The following is a 22,866-nucleotide window of genomic DNA, read 5'->3' as shown; positions in this document are numbered from 1 at the left end:
CCATAAAGGTTGTATGATGTATCAACTTTTAACAAATCAAAGTTTTCTTCAAACATTACATATATCTTAAAACCATATTACGAGAAAAAATAACATTTGGGTGTGAATATATTTCATAAGAAATATAATCAGCATTTTTAAGTTGAAAATGATACCATGTATGCACTTAGTAAAGCATCTCTAGTCCCTTTCACTTAGAATTGGACAAGAAATAATCATTAAAAAGACTATAAGAAAACTTGCAAGTGGTTTAAATTATTTTCTATGCGTTTAGCTCTACTGCACTCAAGAAAATTACTTAACACCCAAAATCCATATCCATAACATTAGACTCTTATTGTTTCTAAGACCTCAGGTCTTTGAACCCTAAATGCTGCTGTCTATTTACAACCTATATGAAATGAAGCATTAGCTATTTATTTGAAGAAAAGTTTTCTAAAATCCTGAGACAGACAAATTTCTCAAGGAAAACAACCAGACAAAAAATGTATGAAATGGTTTCTAATTTCCAAGCATACATTTTAAACTCAATTTCAAATGTCCACCTAGTTAAACAGTAAGCTAAAGAAGTAACATTCTTTTTTGTAATGCTGGACACAATCCGTGAAAATTTTCTGCATTTAGATTCAACAATGCTCTTATCTGCTGCTCATCTCCAGAGAGACAATTACCATTTCCTTTGCCTTGATCTTGTTTGTTTAACTTGACACAGTGAAGAAAGGGCTGACATTGACCAAAATCCCCAGCATTAATTTATTTCATGTTCAGCATTCATCATTGCCATGGTGCAAGCAAGACCTGGCATTCATTTGAAATACCTGCCCAAGAAGCACTACAGAAAAAACCTGGCCTGTCTGGAAACCAATACATTCTTCGTAAGAGCAGAGTTCTATGGACAGTTACAAATAACGTATGAGGTGGTTGAGTTTCCTTCTTTTAAGGAACTTTTAAGGATTCATGTGTAGCATCCATTTTGAAGTAACAACATTTACTTTCTTTCCGGTTATTATTAAACAACTGAACCTTGAATAAGTGGAAAATTAGAAATAAAGATGCTTGGATTACATGGTCTTGACCCTAGAATATAGCTTTCCTTTCTCTTGCTTTTCAGGTTTGTTGTAACATAAGAATATAACCATTTCATTTTGGGTTCTCAAGTGAATATGATTCTCAAATGAACACAACTTTGATTTCTTTAAACTTCCTCTATTAAAAATAAACTTTGTACTTTAGAAGTAAAGAAGTGTCCAGCAGTGGTCTCCCACAGCATATTTCTTTATAAAGCACATTTCTGATTTATCCCTTTAAGCCATAATTAACCTAGATTTAATCTAAATTGCCCAATACAACATAATGTATCTTATAAAAAGCAAAAGAACACACACCATGCAAAGTCATATCCTTTAAGACATATCAACCTTCGCTGGCTTCAAGCTTTCTTCTTTTTCAGAATGAGGTGACAACTGTACTGACTTTGAAATCCATTCCTGAGTATCTATTGATGATGAATAGATAAAAAGCAAATATACTTGTTTCCTTTCACCACAACTCACCTGCAAAAATTCATTGAGTTCAACCTGTCCATTTTTATTCAAATCTACTTCATTCAGAATTTCATGTAGCGTATTTTCATCCATTTGGACGCCGATACTCTAAGTAAAAGGAAAGCACAAAATAATGAAGTTTCACTAAAAATTATGTATTTCCTTTTATTAACATTACTAGCCTTTCAAAAATTCAGAGAGAAATAGTATTTATAGATAGCACTAGATGAGAAAAAAATTATCTAGGAAAATCTTTACATTCCTCTGCTATCAAAGATACTGAACCATAAAAAATACCTCTAATACACGTTGAACATCAACAATGGTAATAAAGCCTTTCTGGTCTGCATCGAATTTATGAAATCTCTTCTTGTACCTGGAACACAATGTTAAATAATGGAAAAATATACTTAGGTAAGTGAAGACAAAAAGAGAGAGAGAGGGGGAGACAGAAACTTATTAGAAGTACCTGTCAATGTCTGAAGGCAGTAGGCTAATTTCAGAGCGATCTGTTAACTGTTCTGATCGAGATTTATAGCCCATTTCATAATATAGAAACTTCCTGGCTGTTTCAAGTTCTTCCTAAAACACAGACACACACAAAGTTCAAAGATTTATGGAAAGAATTATTGATTTTTTTCTCCTTTTTTTCCACTTGGTTTTCTAAACAGAAAGTTCATCCTCATTTTTCTGGCCAGGACAATTTTTTATTTCCTCTAGTTTTACTGAAGTATAATTTTATTCAATAAAATTCACCAACTTTAGGTACACAGTCTGTTTATACGCTACCACGAACAAGATAAAGAGCATTTCTATCCCCTAAAAAGCTTCCTCATTCCTATTCCAATTGCTTCCTTCCCTTGACCTCTACCCCTAGGCAACCACTGATCTGATTTTGTCACCAGAGTTTTGTCTTTTCTAGAATTTCATATTAAAGGGTTCATATAGTATGTAGTCTTCGGTGTTTGACTACTTTCACATAGCATAACGATTCTGAGAGTCATTCATGTTGTTGCATGCTTTAATACTGTTTGTTTTTATTGCTGAATATTCCCCCACAGTATTGACTAGCAAAATCTACAGGACCAAATCTTTGTGGTTTGGTGACCAAAGAGCAATTAAAAGTAAATAACTATTGTAATGTGGCATGCTGTATCAAGACAGACATCATGGGTTAACCAATTCTAACATTTTGTCACTTGGATGCTGCTGCTAAGTCACTTCAGTTGTGTCCGACTCTGTGCGACCCCATAGACAGCAGCCCACCAGGCTCCCTGTCCCTGGGATTCTCCAGGCAAGAACACTGGAGTGGGTTGCCATTTCCTTCTCCAATGCTTGGGTGCTGCTAGTTGGATGGAAATGACAGAGCTTTGGGAAAAAAAAAACAAAAACACGCTAGTCTATTGAATAGTTACTTTTCTTGTTTTCAATGATCCCAGCCTCAACTGATACTACCTATTGCTGTGAACACTGCAATTCCACCAATTTGTTTGGGATTAGTGAAACTTTCTGAGAGTAATTTTTTTTAAGTCAAAAGATTTTTTTCCTGTATCACAGCACAACAAATATTGAGTTGGCAAAAAAGTTCGTTCTGGTTTTTCCTAAGCTGTATCAGTAAAACCCAAACAAGCTTTTTGACCAAACCAATAGAGCTTTCCTTTTAAGAGTTTTTTTACTCTCCTGTATAACACATGATTTTAAATCCCTTCACCATGCTGGATAATTTCTCCCAAACCACAGCTAGTCTGTCATGTAATAAAATGGTCAGAACACAACACAATACTCCAACAGAGATCTGGCAAGTACCTAGAAAGAAGTAACTATCAGCATCATTAGTCTAGATATATGATTTCTTTAGGAAGCTTAAGATTGTAATTGCACTTGGGGGCAGCCATGATCCACTGTTACCTGCTATGCATTTACAGTTAACAAAAAATATATTTCTTTTTTGCATATACTACTGTTAAGTCTTGTCAAATCTATCATGAATGGATGGTGTTGTTTTTCTACCTAATACAAGGTCTGCCATTTGTCTCTATTAAATTATACCTAATGTAATTGCAATTTCACCCATTGCTTCAATCTATCACCAAGCATTCACCCTTCCTCCAGTTTCTTACGAGTACACCAAAGATGATCATTTGACTAGTTACAAATCCACCATTTTAAAAAGACATCACAGGGGGCTTCATAAAATGCTTTATGGAGGCCGGGGGGGTGGGAGCGGGGGGAGCACAGAAAAAAAAAATGCTTTATGGAATCCAAATATATTATGTCTATAACATATCCTCAATCTAACAATCATGTGCTTTTCCTGAAAAGCTATATCTGAAGTGATTTTTTCTAAGTGATTAATTATTACCTTCCAGAGATCACTACTTCTTGCTAAATACTGATAAAACAAACTTAAATGCCATAACCTACAAAACAGCCCAAGACCAATGCCAAGACCACCGGCTTATAGGTTATAAACTTTATTTCTCCACTTTTGTTAGTTACTCAGGACCCAAGCAGCCAACTTAAGAATGTGGTACTACATTTGCCCACCTTCTGTCTTCTGATTCTGTTCCTATTTGCCATAATATTTTAAACCTCGACAGTAGTTAAATAAACCCCATCTGCAAATTCTCTGAGTACCCTGAGGTATATAAAATTTCTGAGTTGGCATAAAAACGCATTTAGAGCAGTCTCCTATTTAAATGCCTATTTCCTCTTATCAATATTTATTTTGCTTTTCTCACAATGAAAATCATTCTCCTTGACAAATAGGAGAAAAAGAAAAAATAAATTGGAATTAAACTATGAGTTGAAAGGTTCCCTCCCTTCTCTGGCAATCAAAAATCTGGTGCTAGCTACCTCTGAGCAAGGATCTAGGTTAGACTTTCTTTGTACTCTTTTCTAGTTTTAAAAGCTACTTTTAATGTTTTTAGGATTTTTGCCAGTTGCTGACACTATTCATATACATTCTGATTGTCCTGGGTACTCTTCCGCTGCTGAGCACCCATCTTCCCTCTGTTTGATATTTGGTGCTTATCAGTTTGCTCTGTCCATGGTCACTCCATTTCTTCACTTGCTTCCTCTTTATTCTTCTTGTTGGAATCAATTTTGAAATAATTTCCCTTTGGGAGATGCCCTCAATCTACTTAAGTGGTCTTCTTTTTAAAGTCTCTCAATGAAATGCATGTTTTCTCTGCAGGTTATAAAGTCTACATTACCAAGTATTACTGCAGCATTTCCCAAAATACATCCTAAAGCAATACTAGTTTCCCTTTCCACCAGCCCTTCCAACATGTGAGAGTTGGATCTGTCCCCAAATAAGCTGCCTTTGGGAAACTGACAATGCACATAAGCACTTTAAAGGCACCAAATTATCTGCACTAGGGAATTATGGTTTCATTTGCTTAACTCAGATTTTCCCAAACTCTTTTGACCATATAGTCATCTTTTCACTGTTATTAATTTAGACACTGATTATTTATTTATAATTATGTATTGTTTTTACATAGAGCTTCCCAGGTGGCTCAAGTGGCAAAGAATCTGCTTGCCAAAGCAGGAGCCACAGGAGATGAGAGTTTGATCCCTGGGTCTGGAAGATCCTCTGGAGGAGGAAATGGCAACTCATTCCAGTGTTCTTGCCTGAAGAATCCCATAGAATCCCACAGAGGAGCCTAGCAGCCTATAGTCCAAGGGGTCGCAGAGTCAGACATGACTAAGCACGCACACACACATATTAACATATATATTTAATTGTGTAAAACACAATTTGGCAGTGTTGCATTCCTAAATATCTTTACCACCTCCTCTATCAATCCCCAACTCCCCTAGATAATGCCTTCCTCCTTAATCAGTTCTAAGTTGGCTGCCTTTGGTCTTAAATAACGGTTCTCCAAATCATCTTATAAATTTTGGAAAATACACACATTCCTGAGGTGTATGTGTGTGTGTGTGTGTGTGTGTGTGTGTGTGTTGTAACCACTCGATTAAATCTGAAGATCCTTGAAACTATGAGCTATTTATTATTCCCCTAAATATTTAGTATAATGCTCAGGATACAAGTCACTCAGTTAAGTATTGACTGGTAAAAACAACCACAATCCATCTACAAAGAGTTATTTATCACCCTGCTCCTCTTTCACTTTTGCAGGTTACATAATCCCAGTGCTTTTAACCTTTTCTTAGCAGTCCGGTAACCTTTAATTCTTTCTCCCCTCTCCTTTGTTCTCTCTAGACTATCTACTGTTCTCATGAATACTCCTATATCTCAGATACCTCGCAATAACTTCAGGTCTCTTATTTCTGTTATTTTGTTTGTTTAGGGGGTTGGGAGAATATTTCTGAGTACATAAATCTGCTCATAAAACCTAAACCCATGTAAATCTAGTTTCCTCGGGAGAGCTGAACACAGCCAGTTCACAGAGTTTTCTTCCTTCTTCCTACCTCCTACAGCCTGCATTCCTGGCACAAAGCACCTTCCTGCATATTCAAATCACTCCAACCATAATTTTTACAGGAACACATTATCCCCAGTCCTTCTACATGGTAGAAATGATTGGCAGTAGCACAGGAGTAAGTTTCACTCTAGTGCTGCCTCACTATATAGCTTTAAAACTGGCCAAACCCAAACTCAAAACCAGAAGAGCTATATAAACCAGTCCCGCCAATGCAGAGGCAACAGGGCTGGGTGGGAAAAGGGCGTCCAGGATCTGGACACCTGGCTTCAATCCCAGTTCCACAATCTACTGGTTGTATGAACTCTCACCAAGACTTACTCCCTGAGTCTGTTTTCTCATCTATAAAATGAGGGTAAAGGTTATGCCTGACAGCACTGTGACCAGGATTAAGGAGTTCTTTTCAGTGATTTCTACCATCAGTACACTACATATGTGGCATGAAAATGACCGACGGAGAATATTTTAAATGTAGGGCTATGGCTTCACCCCTGAAGACTGATTCTAACAGTCTAAGCATTAGTCGCTCAGTCATGTCTGACTCTTTGCAACCTCATGGACTGTAGCCCACGCGGCTCCTCTGCCCATGGAATTCGCCAGGCAAGAATACTGGAGTGGGTTGCATTTCCTTCTCCAGGGGGTCTTTCCAACCCAGTGATAAAACCTGGGTCTCTTGCATCGCCTACGTCGGCAGGAGGATTCTTTGCCACTAGTGCCACCTGGGATACACTACATGGACTGAGCTGTATCCCCCAAATCCATATGCTGACAGCCTAACCTGCAGTATGACAGGATTTGGAAATGGGACTCTGGGGAGGTAACTAATTTTAGATAAACCTTGTTGGGATTAGCACACTCAACGGAACAGACCAGACATCTACCTCCTGCATCTCCTCCTGAAAGTACCTGTCTGAAAGCCAGGAGGAAGGCTCTCACCAGAACCCAACCATCTCACCCTGGCACCCCGATCTCAGATTTCCAGCCTCCAGAACTGTGAGAAATACATTTATGTTGTGTAAGCCATTCAGTCTGTGGTACCCTGTCAGAGCAGCCTGAATAGACTAAGACAGGTGGTGTATAGGAAAGAGGGAGGAATCAACTATAGGAAGGCCACTAACTGGCTGACTAAAAGGATGACGAGAGCCAAGAACATGGAGCAACGTGGAGGAGACTGGAAAGTGTGACCAGAGCCACTAACAGCAAAGTGGCCGTGAAGGAGCCTAAATGGAATAGGTTCAAGAAAGACTAGGGGAAAGGAACTAAACCAATTAACACAGGGAATAGTTTCTGAATAAATACAAGAAAATGCCTCTGCCTGAAACTTTGGTTTAATTAAAAATCATGACGATCTGTTTATTACAAGAGGCCCTGGGCTGTATATGTGGACATCTGAGCATCAGTGGCTTTCTTTTTTTAAATTTGGATATAAAGTTTCAAATGACACAAATCAATAAGCATTTGTGGTCAGGCCATAAAACAACGATTTCCTACCAAAGGCAAACTTGCAGGAGTGTGAATTTCACTGAAGAATACATTCTAAGAATGTTTTCAATGAAAACCAGAAAAGGTTCTACCCACAATCATTATTATCTTACTTTTTCAGGAATTATGACCACAAATTTTAGAACATTTTTCTATAAGGGATTTTCCAAAAACAACCAAGAAGAATATTTGGTTACAAGGATATTTGTTACCAGAATTTGTTATGATGACATATTTGTTACAAGAATATCTTTCCAGTTTCCTAAGGCCTAGTAGTATTAAATACACACAGAAATTGGCAGGAATTATAAACTCACCATCAAAAACTATGCTAGCCTCTGAACCTATTTGCTGGGCAGGAAAAAAGACACAGATGTACAGAACAGATATATGGACATGAGAGGGCAGAGGGGTAACGGGGAGGGTAAATTGGAAGATTAGGTTTGACATATATACACTACCATGTGTAAAACAGATAGCCACTGGGAACCTGCTGAACCACACAGGGAGCTCAGCTCAGTGCTCTGCGATGACCTAGAGGGGTGCGGTGGGGTGGGGGCTGGGGAGCAGATCCAAGAGGGAAGGGATACATGTATACACAGAGCCAATTCGCTTTGTTGTACAGCAGAAACTAACACAACATTGTAAAGCCACTGCCCCCCAATCAAAAAAAGAGAAAATAACTGTTAGCCTCTCCTAACAGATTAAGACATTCCATGTCTGTAATGGAAAATGTGGTTTTAGAGACTTCTATATAATACCTCTTTTTTAGAATCATCCCAATTCAATTCTCGGCCCATCAATTCAACAATCCTAGGTAGGGCCTCCTCTGCCGCCTGCACATTTAGGAAGGCCAGGCGAGTACGACGTGAAATCATATCCACAGCGGTACAAGCATACTCCTTAATCCCGTATTTCACCTAGGTTTGAAGTAAAATGATTAATTTAAGCCTTTTTTAAAAGGAGGGAAATAAAGCTTCACTTAAAATCCATGCTTAGGTACAATGACATTTTTCTTTATATACTCTGGTTCCCTCTAGCAGGCATGAAGCAAATAGTGACATCACACAAGTTCTCCATTTTCTGCCTGCCAAAGGAGATTTGGAAATTGGAACAATTTGGATAAGAGTTAATGTCTTCTCCTTGAATAGAAACTGCCCCAAACATGTAAACTGAATCACTTCTCAGTTACCATCCACAGTAATCACTTCTTTTGTTTATGACAAGGATGTTAATACACATAGCTGAATAGGCAAAGAACAAATTTAAAGTTAAAATTAAAAAGTTACAGTCTCATCTCTGAAGGCTGTCTACAGTTTTATGTCTGAGAGTAATCAGATGACAGAAGTCTTGCATTCAATCAACAACAAAATGCTTACTGGACACCCGTGTTTAAAATGTAGTGAATTATAAATGTCAAGTCAAGACATATCATCAGGGACTTTCCTGGCAGTCCACCGGTTAAGACTCTGCCTTCCAATGCAGAGGGTGTGGGTTTGATCCCTGGTCAGGGAGTTAAGATACCAAATGCCTCGTGGCCACAAAACCGAAACATAAAACAGAAGCAACACTGACAAATTCAATAAAGACTTGAAAAATGGTTCATGTCAAAAAAAAAAAAAGTCATCAGGCAGAACGTAAGTGGTACAAACTTGAGGAGCTCCAAACTCTCAAAAGGGGCAAACTACTGAGTCAGTAAGACTTGGGATAGCTCTGTGGAGCAGAAAGAAATCCATATTTTCTGTGATTATTGTTATCACTATCAATATAACTTCAGAGATGAAATTAAAATTATGTAAATGAAACAATTTACATATTTGTTTACAATTTACAAATATGCTGGGCAGACATTTTGCTCCAGCTTATAGCTGATATTTCTGCATTAAAACTTAGCTATGTATAATTTCTTAAGAGGACGAAGAGTGAACAGATGAAAAGTATCCCAGGGCAGATGGGAAACTTCCACAGGGCCGTTCACATACCTCTGCTTCAATGTATGGAAATTCCGACACAAGACGCACCCCAACAATGGGCCACCGCTTTCCCGTCACACTTGCCATCTTGGCCACCTCAAAAGCCTTATCACCATAGGTGGCGGCAAGATGCTGGGCCACCTAAAGAAATGAAACTGCATCAGGCAGGTCCTTTGAAGTATCAATAGCTTCTGGATACAAAGCAAAAAACTGTACCTGCTTATCTCGTCAGGTTTTCTTTTTTTTTTTTTAACAGCCTGTAACTAATAATCCTAGGAGAGCATTTGATTTTGATTTCGTGGGAGGAAACCACATAGGCTCCGAATGCTTAGGCCAGCACAAAGTCTACTACACATGTATCACTGTACCAGTGACTGATGAAGCTTCAGCTTTACTGTGCTCCTGATATCACTTCCGAAGAACAGCCTTCCTTATGCTCAAGAGAGAAAGAATTCGGGAGGTCCTGTCTGCTAGGAACAAGCCATACAAACCCTAGATTCTAAAACAGAAACCAAAACATGCATTGCTTTTTAGCAACTAGAGCAAAATATTTTTTCCCATTAGTTCACTCCCACAGTACACTGTCAGAAGCAAACTGAGCTATAGGAAACTCGGAGTCATGGAGGCCCCGTGGTTGCCGATCCTGTTACTGGCAACAGTGAGATTAAGTCAAGAGGAAGATGATGCGGCAACGCACACCCACCTCACTTTCAAGTCCATAGTCCTGGACGAGCCTGATGTAGAGTGTGGGGCTCCAGTCTTTGCCCCCCTGAAGGAAAAGCCCAACTGTTCTACTTGGTCCTGCTTTCAAATTGTGTGCCTTGACTGCGGCATTTATGGTATCTTCTGCCATAGATCGATAGGTTGTCCACTTTCCACCTAAAAATACATTGATAAGTCATTCATCAGGTTACTACCCATTTTTCTTACAGTTAACCATTTCTCAACTTATTAATAAGAAAATTCACCTGTTGTTTATAACAAATGTGGTGAAGCCATGGGTAAGATGTTACTCAGAATCATTAAAAAAAAAAAAAAAAAATGTTCATTAGCATTAAATGAGATTTTGATGTGAGAATTTAACTCAAGTTGCTATCCAAAGCACATCCAACAACAAGGTAGCATCCTGTACCTGCTATAGTGATAAGGCCACTCTCGCTGATGTCCACGACATGGTTTCGGGAGATGGACTTCGTGTCTGCAGACTTGGGATCTGTCACAAGGGGGCGAATACCGCTCCACGCAGCCAGGACATCCCCTCTTCTCACTGGGAAGGATCAATGCCAAGAGTTAAAAAGGATGATTCAAAGACACCTCAACAAAACCATGAAATAATTAATAAGCAGAAAATAGTTCAGTAAAAGGAGCACATAATATGTACTTTAAAAGGGAGGAAAAGCCCTTAAATATAAGAGCTAGATGAGTGGTAAGTTACAATGGGGATGGTGACATCCCCGGCAGTTCGGTGATTAGGCCCTTGGTTAGGTCCAGGGGTTAGGTCCGTGATTCCATTGCAAGGGGCACGGGTTTGATCTCTGGTAGGGGAACTAAGATTCTGCATGCTGTGCAGAGCAGCCAGAAAAATGGTAAAGGAGGTGAAAAAAAAGCAAAAATCTGGAAAAATCACTGATATGGGTTCTCAAAAAGGAAACAAAATAAATGTTAGCAGCCCTCAGCTGGGACAATCTGCAGTAGTTACAAAGAACAACAACAGTAAAGCAGACACAAAAACCAACCAAGCAAACCAAAAGACTTATGAGTTGTCATATCTCCTCCAAGAATATATCCTGCTATCTCTTCCCAGAAAAGACAAAAATACTTATTAGAAGAGGGCAATCTGGATTTCAGATCCCATTCACATCTGAATTGTGTGTTCTTATATAGTGAACCTTCTATATATTTAGACAAAGCAGACTTTGAAAAATATTTAAATATACATCTAGCAAATTCTTGTGTAAAGAATCACAAAGACTTTGAAATGACTAAATATTAGACCAGTCCAAAAAAAGAGCACATAACCAAGTACAGGGAAAAGACCCTAAAAAGTTATACTGGATGACAGACAATCTCTCCATCTTGATCTCAAACGAAAGATAGATGTCTGGTAAAGATAACTTCATCTAAGGCTAAGGTAATCTGACATATTTTGGCATAGCTCGTTAAGGGCCACACTCATAATATGACTACAATCTGAAAGAAAGAGGTACCCATACATCTCTACAGGGGTGTTTAATCAAACCCATATTCCTACACTGAATCTAAACAAAGGGAGAATAAAACTCATACGCTAGTGAGGAAAACCTAAGGCTTCCAGTCTTGTTAACTGCTGACCATGAGGGCATCTTGATGCTGGGATACCATCCCTAGATTTGCTCCCTTAGGGGGGATCTTCTTCAACAGATTTAATCCTGATGGTTTCCATGGAATGGGGGTTAATTCTCACTCCACACAATTCCACAAAAGTCTTGTAAAACCGCAACACAAATCATGCAATATTTTAATCTTTACAAAAAGCTTAACTAGGAAATTACCACTATTTTCCATTAGGGTTCAAACTGCCCTCTGAGTCAAAAATAAAACTTAGCCAACCACTTAGAACGTCATTGTGGTCACTGCAAAGTCTCAAAGTGTGTCTCTGAAATTCCTTAGGCAGCCACACTGATCAGGAATTTGGTTTCAATTCTCACAGCCTTCTGACTGATCTTAAAATTATTTGGTAGAAAACTAAACTTTCTAAAGTAAATTTAAAGCACATCCAAATAATCCTTGTGACAAATGCTTTACCTTTTCTGGTATAACAGGCAGAAAAACACATCTATGAATCTGTACTATCTGAAACAAAAAGACCAAGCTAAAACATTTGAGTTTTTCATTCAGGGAGGAAAACTAAATGAAGCACAATATATACTGATATGATTTTTAATCCTTATTTTTGAAATTGATACTCAAAAAAAGGAAGAGAAAACATTATCAGGAAGACTTCATAACAGGTCAAGAACCTTAATTTATTTTGCTTGATATCTTAGCATTCAGTTTTTTAGTCTGAGAATTATATCAGATGAATACTGAGATAAAATTTACTTCAAAAGATACACTTAGGATAATCAAATTTTAGATCACATTTAAAGTAAGAATCAGGTTTTATGGCCTACAGCATTGTTATATTATTACATTAGAGCGTGGTTGGATCAGGGGATCTACTGTCTATCAGTTTTCTCCCAACCTTGAGATTTAATGACTTGTATGGATTATTCAAAATGCCGTTTTGCAGGGGGTGGGGGGATGTGACGAAGAATAAAGCACTTTTTACCTCTCTAGCATCTAAATTAAGTGGTGACCAGTCAGGGCTGTGGGTGTAATCTAGGCCCACAGGGAGCAGCATAGCTAAACACATGAAACATGAAATCTAACTTCTTGTAGAAAAGACAGCAGCAAACTGAACTAACAGGTTTCTCTCTTTATTACCTACTCACCCACAATGGAAACCTTGCACACTGTTACACTCTAATTAAAGTTCTCTTTGGTAAAAGATTCACCAGCAGTGGACAGATAGCACAGAGGACCTTCCAATCCTGCTAGGAACTTCTGCAGCCATATTGTAACAAAATGGGAAACAACTGCGGGGCAAAGCAACCTGGAGGGTGGGGGAGTGAAAAGCAGTAAGGGTCCTGCACTGAAGGTTTTGCTCAATCACGAAATCAGTCACCTCCTGAGACTTCTTATATCTGGAGATCTTCTTTTACAAGATACTGCATTCTTTATTTTATACCAACAAAAAATACAAATTCAACGATTCTAATAAATTGAGTATTTGCTTCTAAACGGTCTATGTAAGTACCTTTAGCTTACGTAGAGTTGTTTCATAGACTTTTCTGCAGTGATGGAACTGTTTTGTACCTACACTGTCTAATTCAACAGCCACTAGCTGCCTGAGCTTATGAAGCACTTGAAATGTGGTCCATGCAACTGAGAAACTGAAATTCAAACTTTCTCTCATTTTAACTAATTTAAATTTAAATAAGCACATGATATTCACACATATAGGCTATAATTTTGCATAATGCAGTTCTAGAACAAAACTGTCAAGTAGTACATCTCAGACTTGTCCTGGTAAATTTTCAAACTGGGTAACTCCCCCATGGCCACCTTGCTCATGTCTCCAATGGAGAAACCATTCAGTGAAATCTGACAGTGAGAATATAATCTGCTGTAATAGAATGTGACTCTCTCCAAAATACTTTACTATCACAGCATGCTCCATACTTAACATTTCAAAGTATCCTTCTCTCCTACTAATCTCATCAATTCAAATAAATGAAAATATTTTTACTAAATTAAGTACTCCTACCCTCAAGTTCTTACCCAGAAATTGACCCTACCATTCCAGCTGTAGCCAAGAACATCATCTTGGCTGTAGTCAAGAACTCACCATGGTATAATACGTGAGGAAAAACCTCAACTCTAGCTTGTATGCTTCAGAACTCAAAGATTCTATTCACCTTGATTTTCCTGGTCCTCATACTGTCGAGATAGCTAAGCAAGATGGCATTACTGTTGCATCTTTCTCACCATGTTGAAAGTCTTTGGCAGTATCAATTCTAGTATTTCTCAGTACCTCAAATACTGTATCAAGTAGAAGTCATGAATACTGATCAATATATATGAAATGGCATATTAGAACATTCTCTGAAGTTTTTATATCAAACAAGAGCTGACATTACAAAATCAAAAGCAATAACATTTTGGCCTCTGAGCCAATATGCTACACTTTAGGTTTCTAATGATTACATATTTAAATAACTGGATATCCTCTTTTAGAATAACTGAAAACTTTAATAAATAAAGTAAATAAAAAGCACCAGGGCTTCCCTGATGGCTCAGACTGTAAAGAATACACCTGCAATGCAGGAGACCAAAGTTCTATCCCTGGGTCACGAAGATCCCCTGGAGAAGGGAATGGCAACCCACTCCAGTATTCTTGCCTGGAGAATTCCATGGACAGAGGAGCCTGGAGACCTACAGTCCATGGTATCGCAAAGAGTCGGACATGACTGAGTGATTAACACTTGCACTTAATAAAACAAGATGAGAGGAAACAACACTACTATTAAAAATGAAAAAAAATTCTTGGTAAACACCACTTATGAGAGTAGCTCACCCAGATGGCACCTAGTTGATTTTTAAGTGCCAACTGCGAGTACTTCTGGAGTGTATAAAGGTTCTTGTCAATATTTTCAGAAGGATAGTGAGGAAATAACATAGTCCTCCTAACCATCATGGTTAAGAATTCTTTTTATTATATTATTTTTATTGTAAATAACTCATTCAAGTTTTAGTGTATAAATTATATAATGACTAAAATATAAATAGTAAAGTTGAATAGACATTTTTCACAGCTGGTTGAAAAGACTAAGTGCTGTATAATTGTTTCCAATTATAATTAGTATTTTTATTCTTAAAAACTTGGCAAGAGAAGCCCTGGTTTTAAAAGTTAATAGAAAAGGCAGCCCACAGGAAATGATAATTAAGAGCTAAATGTGCTGTTTTGCTTCACATCAGTTATTTAGCCATACATTTTGGGGTGCTCTTTCTCATGTTTGCCACTTTCAAAAAAATCAGTAAAAAGCATGTGAAAATATCTAAACGAACACAGGGGAAACAGCATCAGAAATCAATACTTCTCTACCAGCATGTTTAACCTGTGGAAATGAAGTGTTAATCACAGAAATAAGATACCATATTACATTTATAAACTAATGAAACTAGAAAAAGCAAAGCGCGTGACACTATAATTAAACAGCTGGAAAACATCCAAGCCTGTGTAAGTTGATAACCCTGGTACAATCTCTGGCAGTGAAAAGGCAGGTCTGCAGTGAGTTGATACGGCCAGCTCCGTTGTTAATTGAATAACAGGCAATCTATAAACACTACTAATTGCATATGTGAAAACCTGTGTACAACTAGAGAAGCTGCTTAGAGAAGCACTCCAGAAAAACTCCACGGATAAAGCACTCTGCAGATCTTCTGTCCCCCTCCACCCCTTTAAGTCACAGCTTGGTTCACCACTGCATCCTCCTGATTAACCTCTACACAGCAGACAATGATACATTTTTCAAAAGATCATTTTTCCTCCTAATCCAATACACACCGCACAACTATCAATTACCCATTTCAGAAAAGAACAAACAAGTAATCTAGAAAATTCAGCCTGTGAATGGTGAGCTTTCTAAATTGTGAAAGAAGACATGGTCTCCTTCCCAACAGACAAAATGCTTTTCAGAATTGTTCTGACGCATTTTGCAGAAGTGTGGCAGCTGCTGTGAACAGCATGGAGTGTTAAGATTTGACACTTTTTTTTTCTTAAGGATATAGCCATTTGGGGAGGCTCAGAAACTGTTGTCAGAATTTTACTTATCCATCTAATAAATCGTTTTTAAATGATTATTTCAATCCTGGTGAATACTAACCATTTCAAAAACATGGCTCTGGGATCTATACAAAGTTTCTAATTTTTTAAATCTGTAGAGAAGACTGCTTGGCCCAAGGGACTGGTTATGAGAAATGAAACCTCTACTTTAACAGTCACATCCAAATAAGGCCAGTCACTTGAGAGCAAACGTCACCATCATTCCGAAGGTGTCTACCAGCTTCCATGAAATGAACTGAGAGAAGTAATCCACTCCCTAGTGGATATGATATCACATCATGCAACAAACCCAGGACTAGCAACTGGAATATGCACAATATTTAGAAGCATAAATATTAGGGCTAGACTGATATACACAATACCAGGCTCCAACATGAATGACCTATGGGAAAGAAAGTCACTGGGCCTCAGTTTCTTCACCTATAAAATGGAAATTACAAAATAAAACTAATAAGGTTGTTATGAGGAATCAGATAATATAAGCAATAGACTTAGCAGAGTGTCTTGCATAAAAAGCAATCCATGATAGTAGAGTTTTTAAAAATAAAGCACTCATTACCTACTGAGGAAAAATAAGATTAAAATACGTGCAGCAACAGCATGTAGTCAAAAAGACTGAATGGGGCCTGAAGCTGAGTTTCACTTTCACATTTATTTCACTATATTTCACAGTATAGAAGAGAATATCAGGTTTCACCAAAATTCCTTGGAAAAAATACAAATGAGAATGCCTTTACTTTGGAAATAGACATACTTTAGCTAACTAGGACTCTACCAAGACTGAGGGTACTTCCTCATATACTCTGAGGACTTCAGTTCAATAAATAAGAATAAAAGAAACCATGAAGAATCATTGTGGCTGAATTGCTTTTAAAAGGATAAGCTGATAAGGAGGAAAGGTGTGATAGATGGTGAGCATGGGGAAATAAATGAAGTACAAGCAAGAGCTGTCACTTCTGCTTTTATCCTGGATGTTTGCTACCTAGAGAATTCTTAATCTCAAGATTCCTGAGACCACCAGTGGAAAGGCAATTTGCAGTGTCCGCATGTTACAATTTACAGTATCCACATATTAATTTCAATCGATTTTTACAAAAAAATCAAAGTTGACAAAAATTCCTCATTAGTTTCACCAATTAACCTGATTACCAAAAGGTATATTAACTGAAAAGCTCTCTACAGACCAAGGAGGTCCTAGCTGGTATTACCAAGTCCTCTATGTATTAATAAGCAGAATAAAAGTGAGCGGTATAGGCTTGGTGTCTGTTCTAGCCCAAGGCTCATTTCACTAGTGGAAATCCCTACCCATGATATGGGCACAGCAGCTTCTTGGAACCTATACCTGTTTCCAGCACATCCAGTCTCTGGGCACATATAAGCAGTTAGATTTCTCATTCGTGCATCTGAACTTTAAGAATTTGGAACCTGTCAACTATAGCTCTCTGCTCTTGAATTAATTTTGTTTCTTGCTCTAGCAATCTAAACTTCCTGCTCTTGGAATCCAATGTAAACCCACTTTTAAAAAATATATCCAGGTAAATGTGAAATGAAGCAGGATTCAGTAACAATAATCAGTTCATTAAAGTACAGTCATACCCAGATAAAGCTTCTTCTATCTCACAAAATGAGGGGAAAAAGTATCAAGCTGAAATTGCAATGGATATTAAACTGGGCATAACTGTTTCTTAAATAACTGTGTGTGAGTATGTGTGTGTGTGAAAGAGTATAAATTTGGCCACATAGATTTCAATTACATGTACTTAATATATTTATACTATTATTACAGATATCCAAAGAAACTCTACTCAAAATGAAATTACAACCATTATTTGAAATTAGAAGAAACTAAAACTATATAATATGGATCAATCAATCAAACTAGGAGAATCCGCTAAACCACTTTGTAAAGCAGTTTGTTTTGTTTGATTGTAAATGTGTGATCACATAATGAAAAGAATTCCTTAGGGAAAAAGGATTCATAGATGCTAGTGAGTCACATTAAGACAAAAACTGTGTCCTTGCATGGCCTCCATTGAAGCCAACATTATAGGAGATTCCTGATATAAACAGATGATGACTATTTTTCAAAAATCTTAAATTTTGTACTTTCATATAAAAAGATTTTCATATTGCTACTAGCATCAAAAACCTTGAAAGCACCTAATTCGTTTTGATTTAAAATAATTATAAGTAGCATACCAGATATATATAACAAGCTTTGAAACTGAATAAAGAATACTTACCCTTAAGGAGCTCCAAGTGAGAATATATCTTACATTATTACCTGTTATACACTGCTGTGATATACTAGCTCAGTGATCTAAGGGACTACAAAAGATAGGCGGCTTCTGAAGTATAAATAATATTTTGCCAAAATGAAAACTTGGGGGAAAGACTATCCAAGAGCAAGACTTCGACCTACATAAACAAGGCATGAAGATTTAAAAGTACATGACCTGATTTGGAAATAATAAGTCATGCAATATAATTAAATGATTGAATGCACAGAGGTGGAATAGCTGAATGCAAACCTGCCAAGACAAGTCATGAAAAGCCTTAGATTCCGTATGAGATAGTTTAATAACTTTGCTAAAGTTAATGATGAGACATCAAAGGGATATTTTTGTGCAGGGACGTGATGATAGAATTGTGTTTTATAGAGTTCTGATGGAAGGACCAGACCAGGTGAGGACACAGACCTGATGCACGAAAGCTAGTTAGGGGGTCAGTGCAACTGTTTAAGTGAAATATGACCCAGGCTTGAACCAGGGCAATGGAAGCGAGAGGGGATTTACATGATACTTCGGAGTAAGCAGAGATGGGAACTGGACTGGATGTAGAAAGAGAAGGATCAACAAAGATAAGCATGCCATTCCAGCCTGGGTGACTAAATGGATGGTGAGGTTATTAAGTGAGATAGGAAATAATGTTGGAAAACTTTTGAAACTACTGTGAATTTTAAAAAATGCATTATACCATATATATCCACTGGAGAAAATACTATGACATCCAAGTTAAAAGAAGGCATATTCAATCAAGTTAGCACTGGAAAGAAGTGAACTTTATCTTTTTCAATTAAAACAGCATACTTATTAGCTAAAACCATAGTTAATATTCCAGTTTCTACATAGTAACAGCTCACTAAATTTCTTAGAATACATTCCTCTATCCTCTCATTTCTCTAGCTAATTCTTTCCTACGGGTATCCTAGATTTGTCAATCATACCTTCTCAAGCTCTAGAAATTAGTGATGCAAACATTTCATACTCTCCTAGAAAAGCATGGGTGTTTAGAGCCCTGCCGGACTGGCACTCCAATCTTGCTATTAGAAATGACCAGAAGAGGATGGTATGCATTTCATGTGGATATAGAAAGTGGAGGGGGAAAAAGGCAACTTCTTCCTATTGTGTTATGCCTCGGCCTTCATAAGGCTTCTAGAAGAAGTGGTCAGTACCTAAGAGTCAGAGCCAGCCAGCTGTGAAGATGAGTCAGTGGGGGCGCATGGGAGTTATCTAGTGAAAGCTGGGATGGTGTGGGAGATACAAAAAGGGAGAGTAAACTTAAAGGAATGCATGTTACCTTCAACATCACAACTCAAGTAGTTACGCACTTCATTCAAAATGAAGTTGATATCTTCTTCGGAAGGAATGGGATGGTGTGTAACATCAGTTGGAGTGTCGGTAGTGCCAGCTATAGTCATCTTTTGCCAGGGCAAGAAGAAAATAACTCTCCCATCACTGGTCGCTGGGTCAAGAAGTCCCATGCTCTCTGGGCTGGGGTGAAAAGAAAGGGTCACATATTTCTGAAGTCAGCCAGAGTTCAGTCTTAATCTGCATTCTAAAACATTTTATTCACTAATTCTCATATAAGCAAATTAGGAACACACGAACTATTACTTTGCCGCTAACCTAATCTAGAAATTCCTAAAAGAAAAAAAATGGTAATACAAAAGGAATCAAGCAAATGTTTTTATAATAATATTCTACAGCAAAACCAGCAACGCAAGGTGAGTTAAGTAGGTGGACTTCAATTCCGATTGTTTGGGTTTTTAGATCCCTTGCACCATTCACATCAGATAATGTCAGCAGGATAAATGCCTATAATTCCTTTCATGATGGTCACTTAAGTTCTTCAACCTTTTTTCAAGCCCATGGAAAGTATTTTCCTGGAACATTTGACATTTGGTACATCTTTCAGTATAAGGTCTGAGAAGTCTGTGAGAAAAGTGAAGGGTCTAACTTTCTAGAAACTAAAATATAATCAAAAAGTTCTTTACTCTCTTTTGCCTGAATAAGCTTATACCACTTCACCAAATATGAGATTTCTTACTTTATTTCAATTTTACTGAAATCTCAAGAAATGTATCCATGAGAAAAGGGCTCAGTTTTCTATTATTACCTGGATAACAGTGTACTGGGATAAGATCAAAAAGGAGAGAAATATTTTAGCAATGAAAATCTTTAAATAGGCAGAAGATGCCAGTGTATTATACTACTAAATTAAGCTTTAAGGACGCCTCTTCTGCCAGACCAAAATCTTCAAAAATATTAAGAATTTTTCTAATACCTACTTAATATTCTAAAATCAAATTGTAAAACACACTTGCAAGAAGAGGTAACTGAAAATAAACACTGATAAAACCTGCCCAGTTGTGTTATTGAATCATTAGTAAATGTTGTTTTAATGGATTCATTAACCATTCTAAAATTTTGGAGACATTGTTAAAATGGCAGGAGGAATTTCAAAGTGTCATTTTCAAATAGTTGAACACTACAAACCTTCAGATAGCTGAATTTGACTGAATTCTCATAAGGAACCAATGTTAAAGGTATTTTCTGTAAATATATTTTCAGCTTCTATTAATAATATTTCTTAAATAGGAAACATAATTCTATTTGGTTTCAATAAATTCCAAAAATCCCTGTTATGCTCACACATTTTAAAAGACATACAATCAACTATTCATAGTTGCTGCTGCTGCTGCTGCTAAGTCGCTTCAGTCGTGTCCAACTCTGTGCAACCCCATAGACGGCAGCCCACCAGGCTTCCCGTCCCTGGGATTTTCCAGGCAAGAACACTGGAGTGGGTTGCCATTTCCTTCTCCAATGCATGAAAGTGAAAAGTGAAAGTGAAGTCGCTCAGTCGTGTCCTACTCTTAGCGACCCCATGGACCGCAGGCTACCAGGCGCCTCCATCCATGGGATTTTCCAGGCAGAAGTACTGGAGTGGGTCTTTCTCTTAAAATTAAAAAAACAAGAAACTCAAGATTCAAATGTGTAAGGATGAGAGTCTGAATACATTTAAAAGCAAACCAAAAATGACTTTTTTATGAAAAGGAATCCATAGTCAGTTTAGTTAATGCATCTTCTTCATTGAAACAACAGGGAGTAATAATACTTCTTTGCAAAGACTCGTCAGCCCCATGAAATGCCTGCCATGTCCATACAGCCTTTGTAGAAAGAAATCACTATCTGTAGTCTACATGAGACACAGGAGAGAGTAGGCTTCAATTATTCTATTTAGCACATGCAAAAATCACCCCAAAGTGTGTCAATCATTTAAACCTTCAGTGAGGATCTCTGGGTTCACTTCACTCAGGGTTACTTAAAGTAATTTTACTTTCAAAAAATATACTGAAAGCTATAAATATCGAGTATTTTCAGTCTCTGTGTGTCTACAGTTTTCCTTTGTACTTGCCATAAAACTTGCTAAAGATCTTAAAAGAAACTAGTTAAAATATGGTTTGTAAGCACTCAGGGTTACTTAAAGTAATTTTACTTTCAAAAAATATACTGAAAGCTATAAATATCGAGTATTTTCAGTCTCTGTGTGTCTACAGTTTTCCTTTGTACTTGCCATAAAACTTGCTAAAGATCTTAAAAGAAACTAGTTAAAATATGGTTTGTAAGCACCTAATTTGATCCTGGGTTGATATGCCCTTATATTAAACATGTCACTTTGTGATAGAAATTAGCTCATGAGTTCAACTTTCAATTTGGTAAATAGTCCTATATTGAAACAAAAGGATAAATTCTACATTCTAAAATTTAAGGAACAAATTACATGTTGGTATAATATATATATGACCATTTTATGGGCTAGATACTATGTGATGTATCTAAGCAACTCAATAAACTTGATCAACTTCAGCATAAAATTATAATATTCAGCAACTGAGACATGAAATGCTGTTGGAAAAGCACAACTACTGAATCTTTTAAAACCTCTCAGTGCAATAAAAGCAGTTTAAAGGGTGAATGTGATAGTTACCAACACACACATAACTGGAACCTGTAGAGAATCAACTGCTTAAGTGAAGACATATGTGTCAAACATAAAATTAACAAGCACAGAGGGAAGACAAAGCTATTAATGAATGGTATAAAAATTTAAGAATCCACTTGGAAATACTTCTCATCAGTTCTAAATTACCTAATTCATAACTCACCCTTAGGGAAAAGTTTGTTTTCTTACAAAGAATTAATTCTGCAAGGTCGCACAAAAGTTTGAAAATGGCTGTCAACTATAGGGATGGTATATACAACGCGGTGAGGCATAGGTCTTTTCTCAATATGCATAAGTCACTTGACATCAGCAGAAGAAGCTTGCTGCTAATTTATGTGTGTGTCTAGGATTAGATGTAATGAAAATTTTTCTCATGCAGACCATTGCCATCCTGAAGTACTCTTATTTAAACTGAAATCAATTTATTACTAACTACTCAGCAATCAGTGTTGGAGCCAGCAGTATGCACACATATTATGGGAAAAAAAAAACTGACCTCTCACCAGTAGTAAAAAGCATCTGTAGGCTAAAAGGAGGAGACAACTATTTTCATGTATTTCAGTCATTTGATGTATTGTAGTTTTTTGGTTTTTTTTTAATTTTTATTTTATTTTTAAACTTTACATAATTGTACTAGTTTTGCCAAATATCAAAATGAATCTGCCACTGGTATACATGTGTTCCCCATCCTGAACCCTCCTCCCTCC

At 37.2% G+C, this 22,866-nt stretch overlaps 1 protein-coding gene across 3 annotated transcripts in view; it reads right to left on the bottom strand.

Moving 5' to 3' along the window:
• GPD2 (glycerol-3-phosphate dehydrogenase 2) overlaps window positions 1-22,866 on the bottom strand; it is a 150,640-nt gene that overhangs the window by 5,001 nt on the left and 122,773 nt on the right. For all 3 annotated transcript variants that reach the window (XM_070357248.1, XM_070357258.1, XM_070357243.1), the window contains exons 9-16: window positions 19,454-19,647; window positions 10,580-10,714; window positions 10,151-10,326; window positions 9,457-9,588; window positions 8,236-8,394; window positions 2,014-2,126; window positions 1,842-1,920; window positions 1,554-1,652 (exon numbers count right to left, since the gene is read on the bottom strand). In XM_070357248.1, the coding sequence (XP_070213349.1) occupies window positions 1,554-1,652; window positions 1,842-1,920; window positions 2,014-2,126; window positions 8,236-8,394; window positions 9,457-9,588; window positions 10,151-10,326; window positions 10,580-10,714; window positions 19,454-19,647 (1,087 nt within the window). The remainder of the gene's footprint in view (window positions 1-1,553; window positions 1,653-1,841; window positions 1,921-2,013; window positions 2,127-8,235; window positions 8,395-9,456; window positions 9,589-10,150; window positions 10,327-10,579; window positions 10,715-19,453; window positions 19,648-22,866) is intronic.

The sequence above is a fragment of the Bos mutus genome, chromosome 2 (genome assembly GCF_027580195.1).
Source record: "Bos mutus isolate GX-2022 chromosome 2, NWIPB_WYAK_1.1, whole genome shotgun sequence".
Taxonomy (NCBI): domain Eukaryota; kingdom Metazoa; phylum Chordata; class Mammalia; order Artiodactyla; family Bovidae; genus Bos; species Bos mutus.
This window is presented reverse-complemented; position numbering and strand designations above follow the sequence as displayed.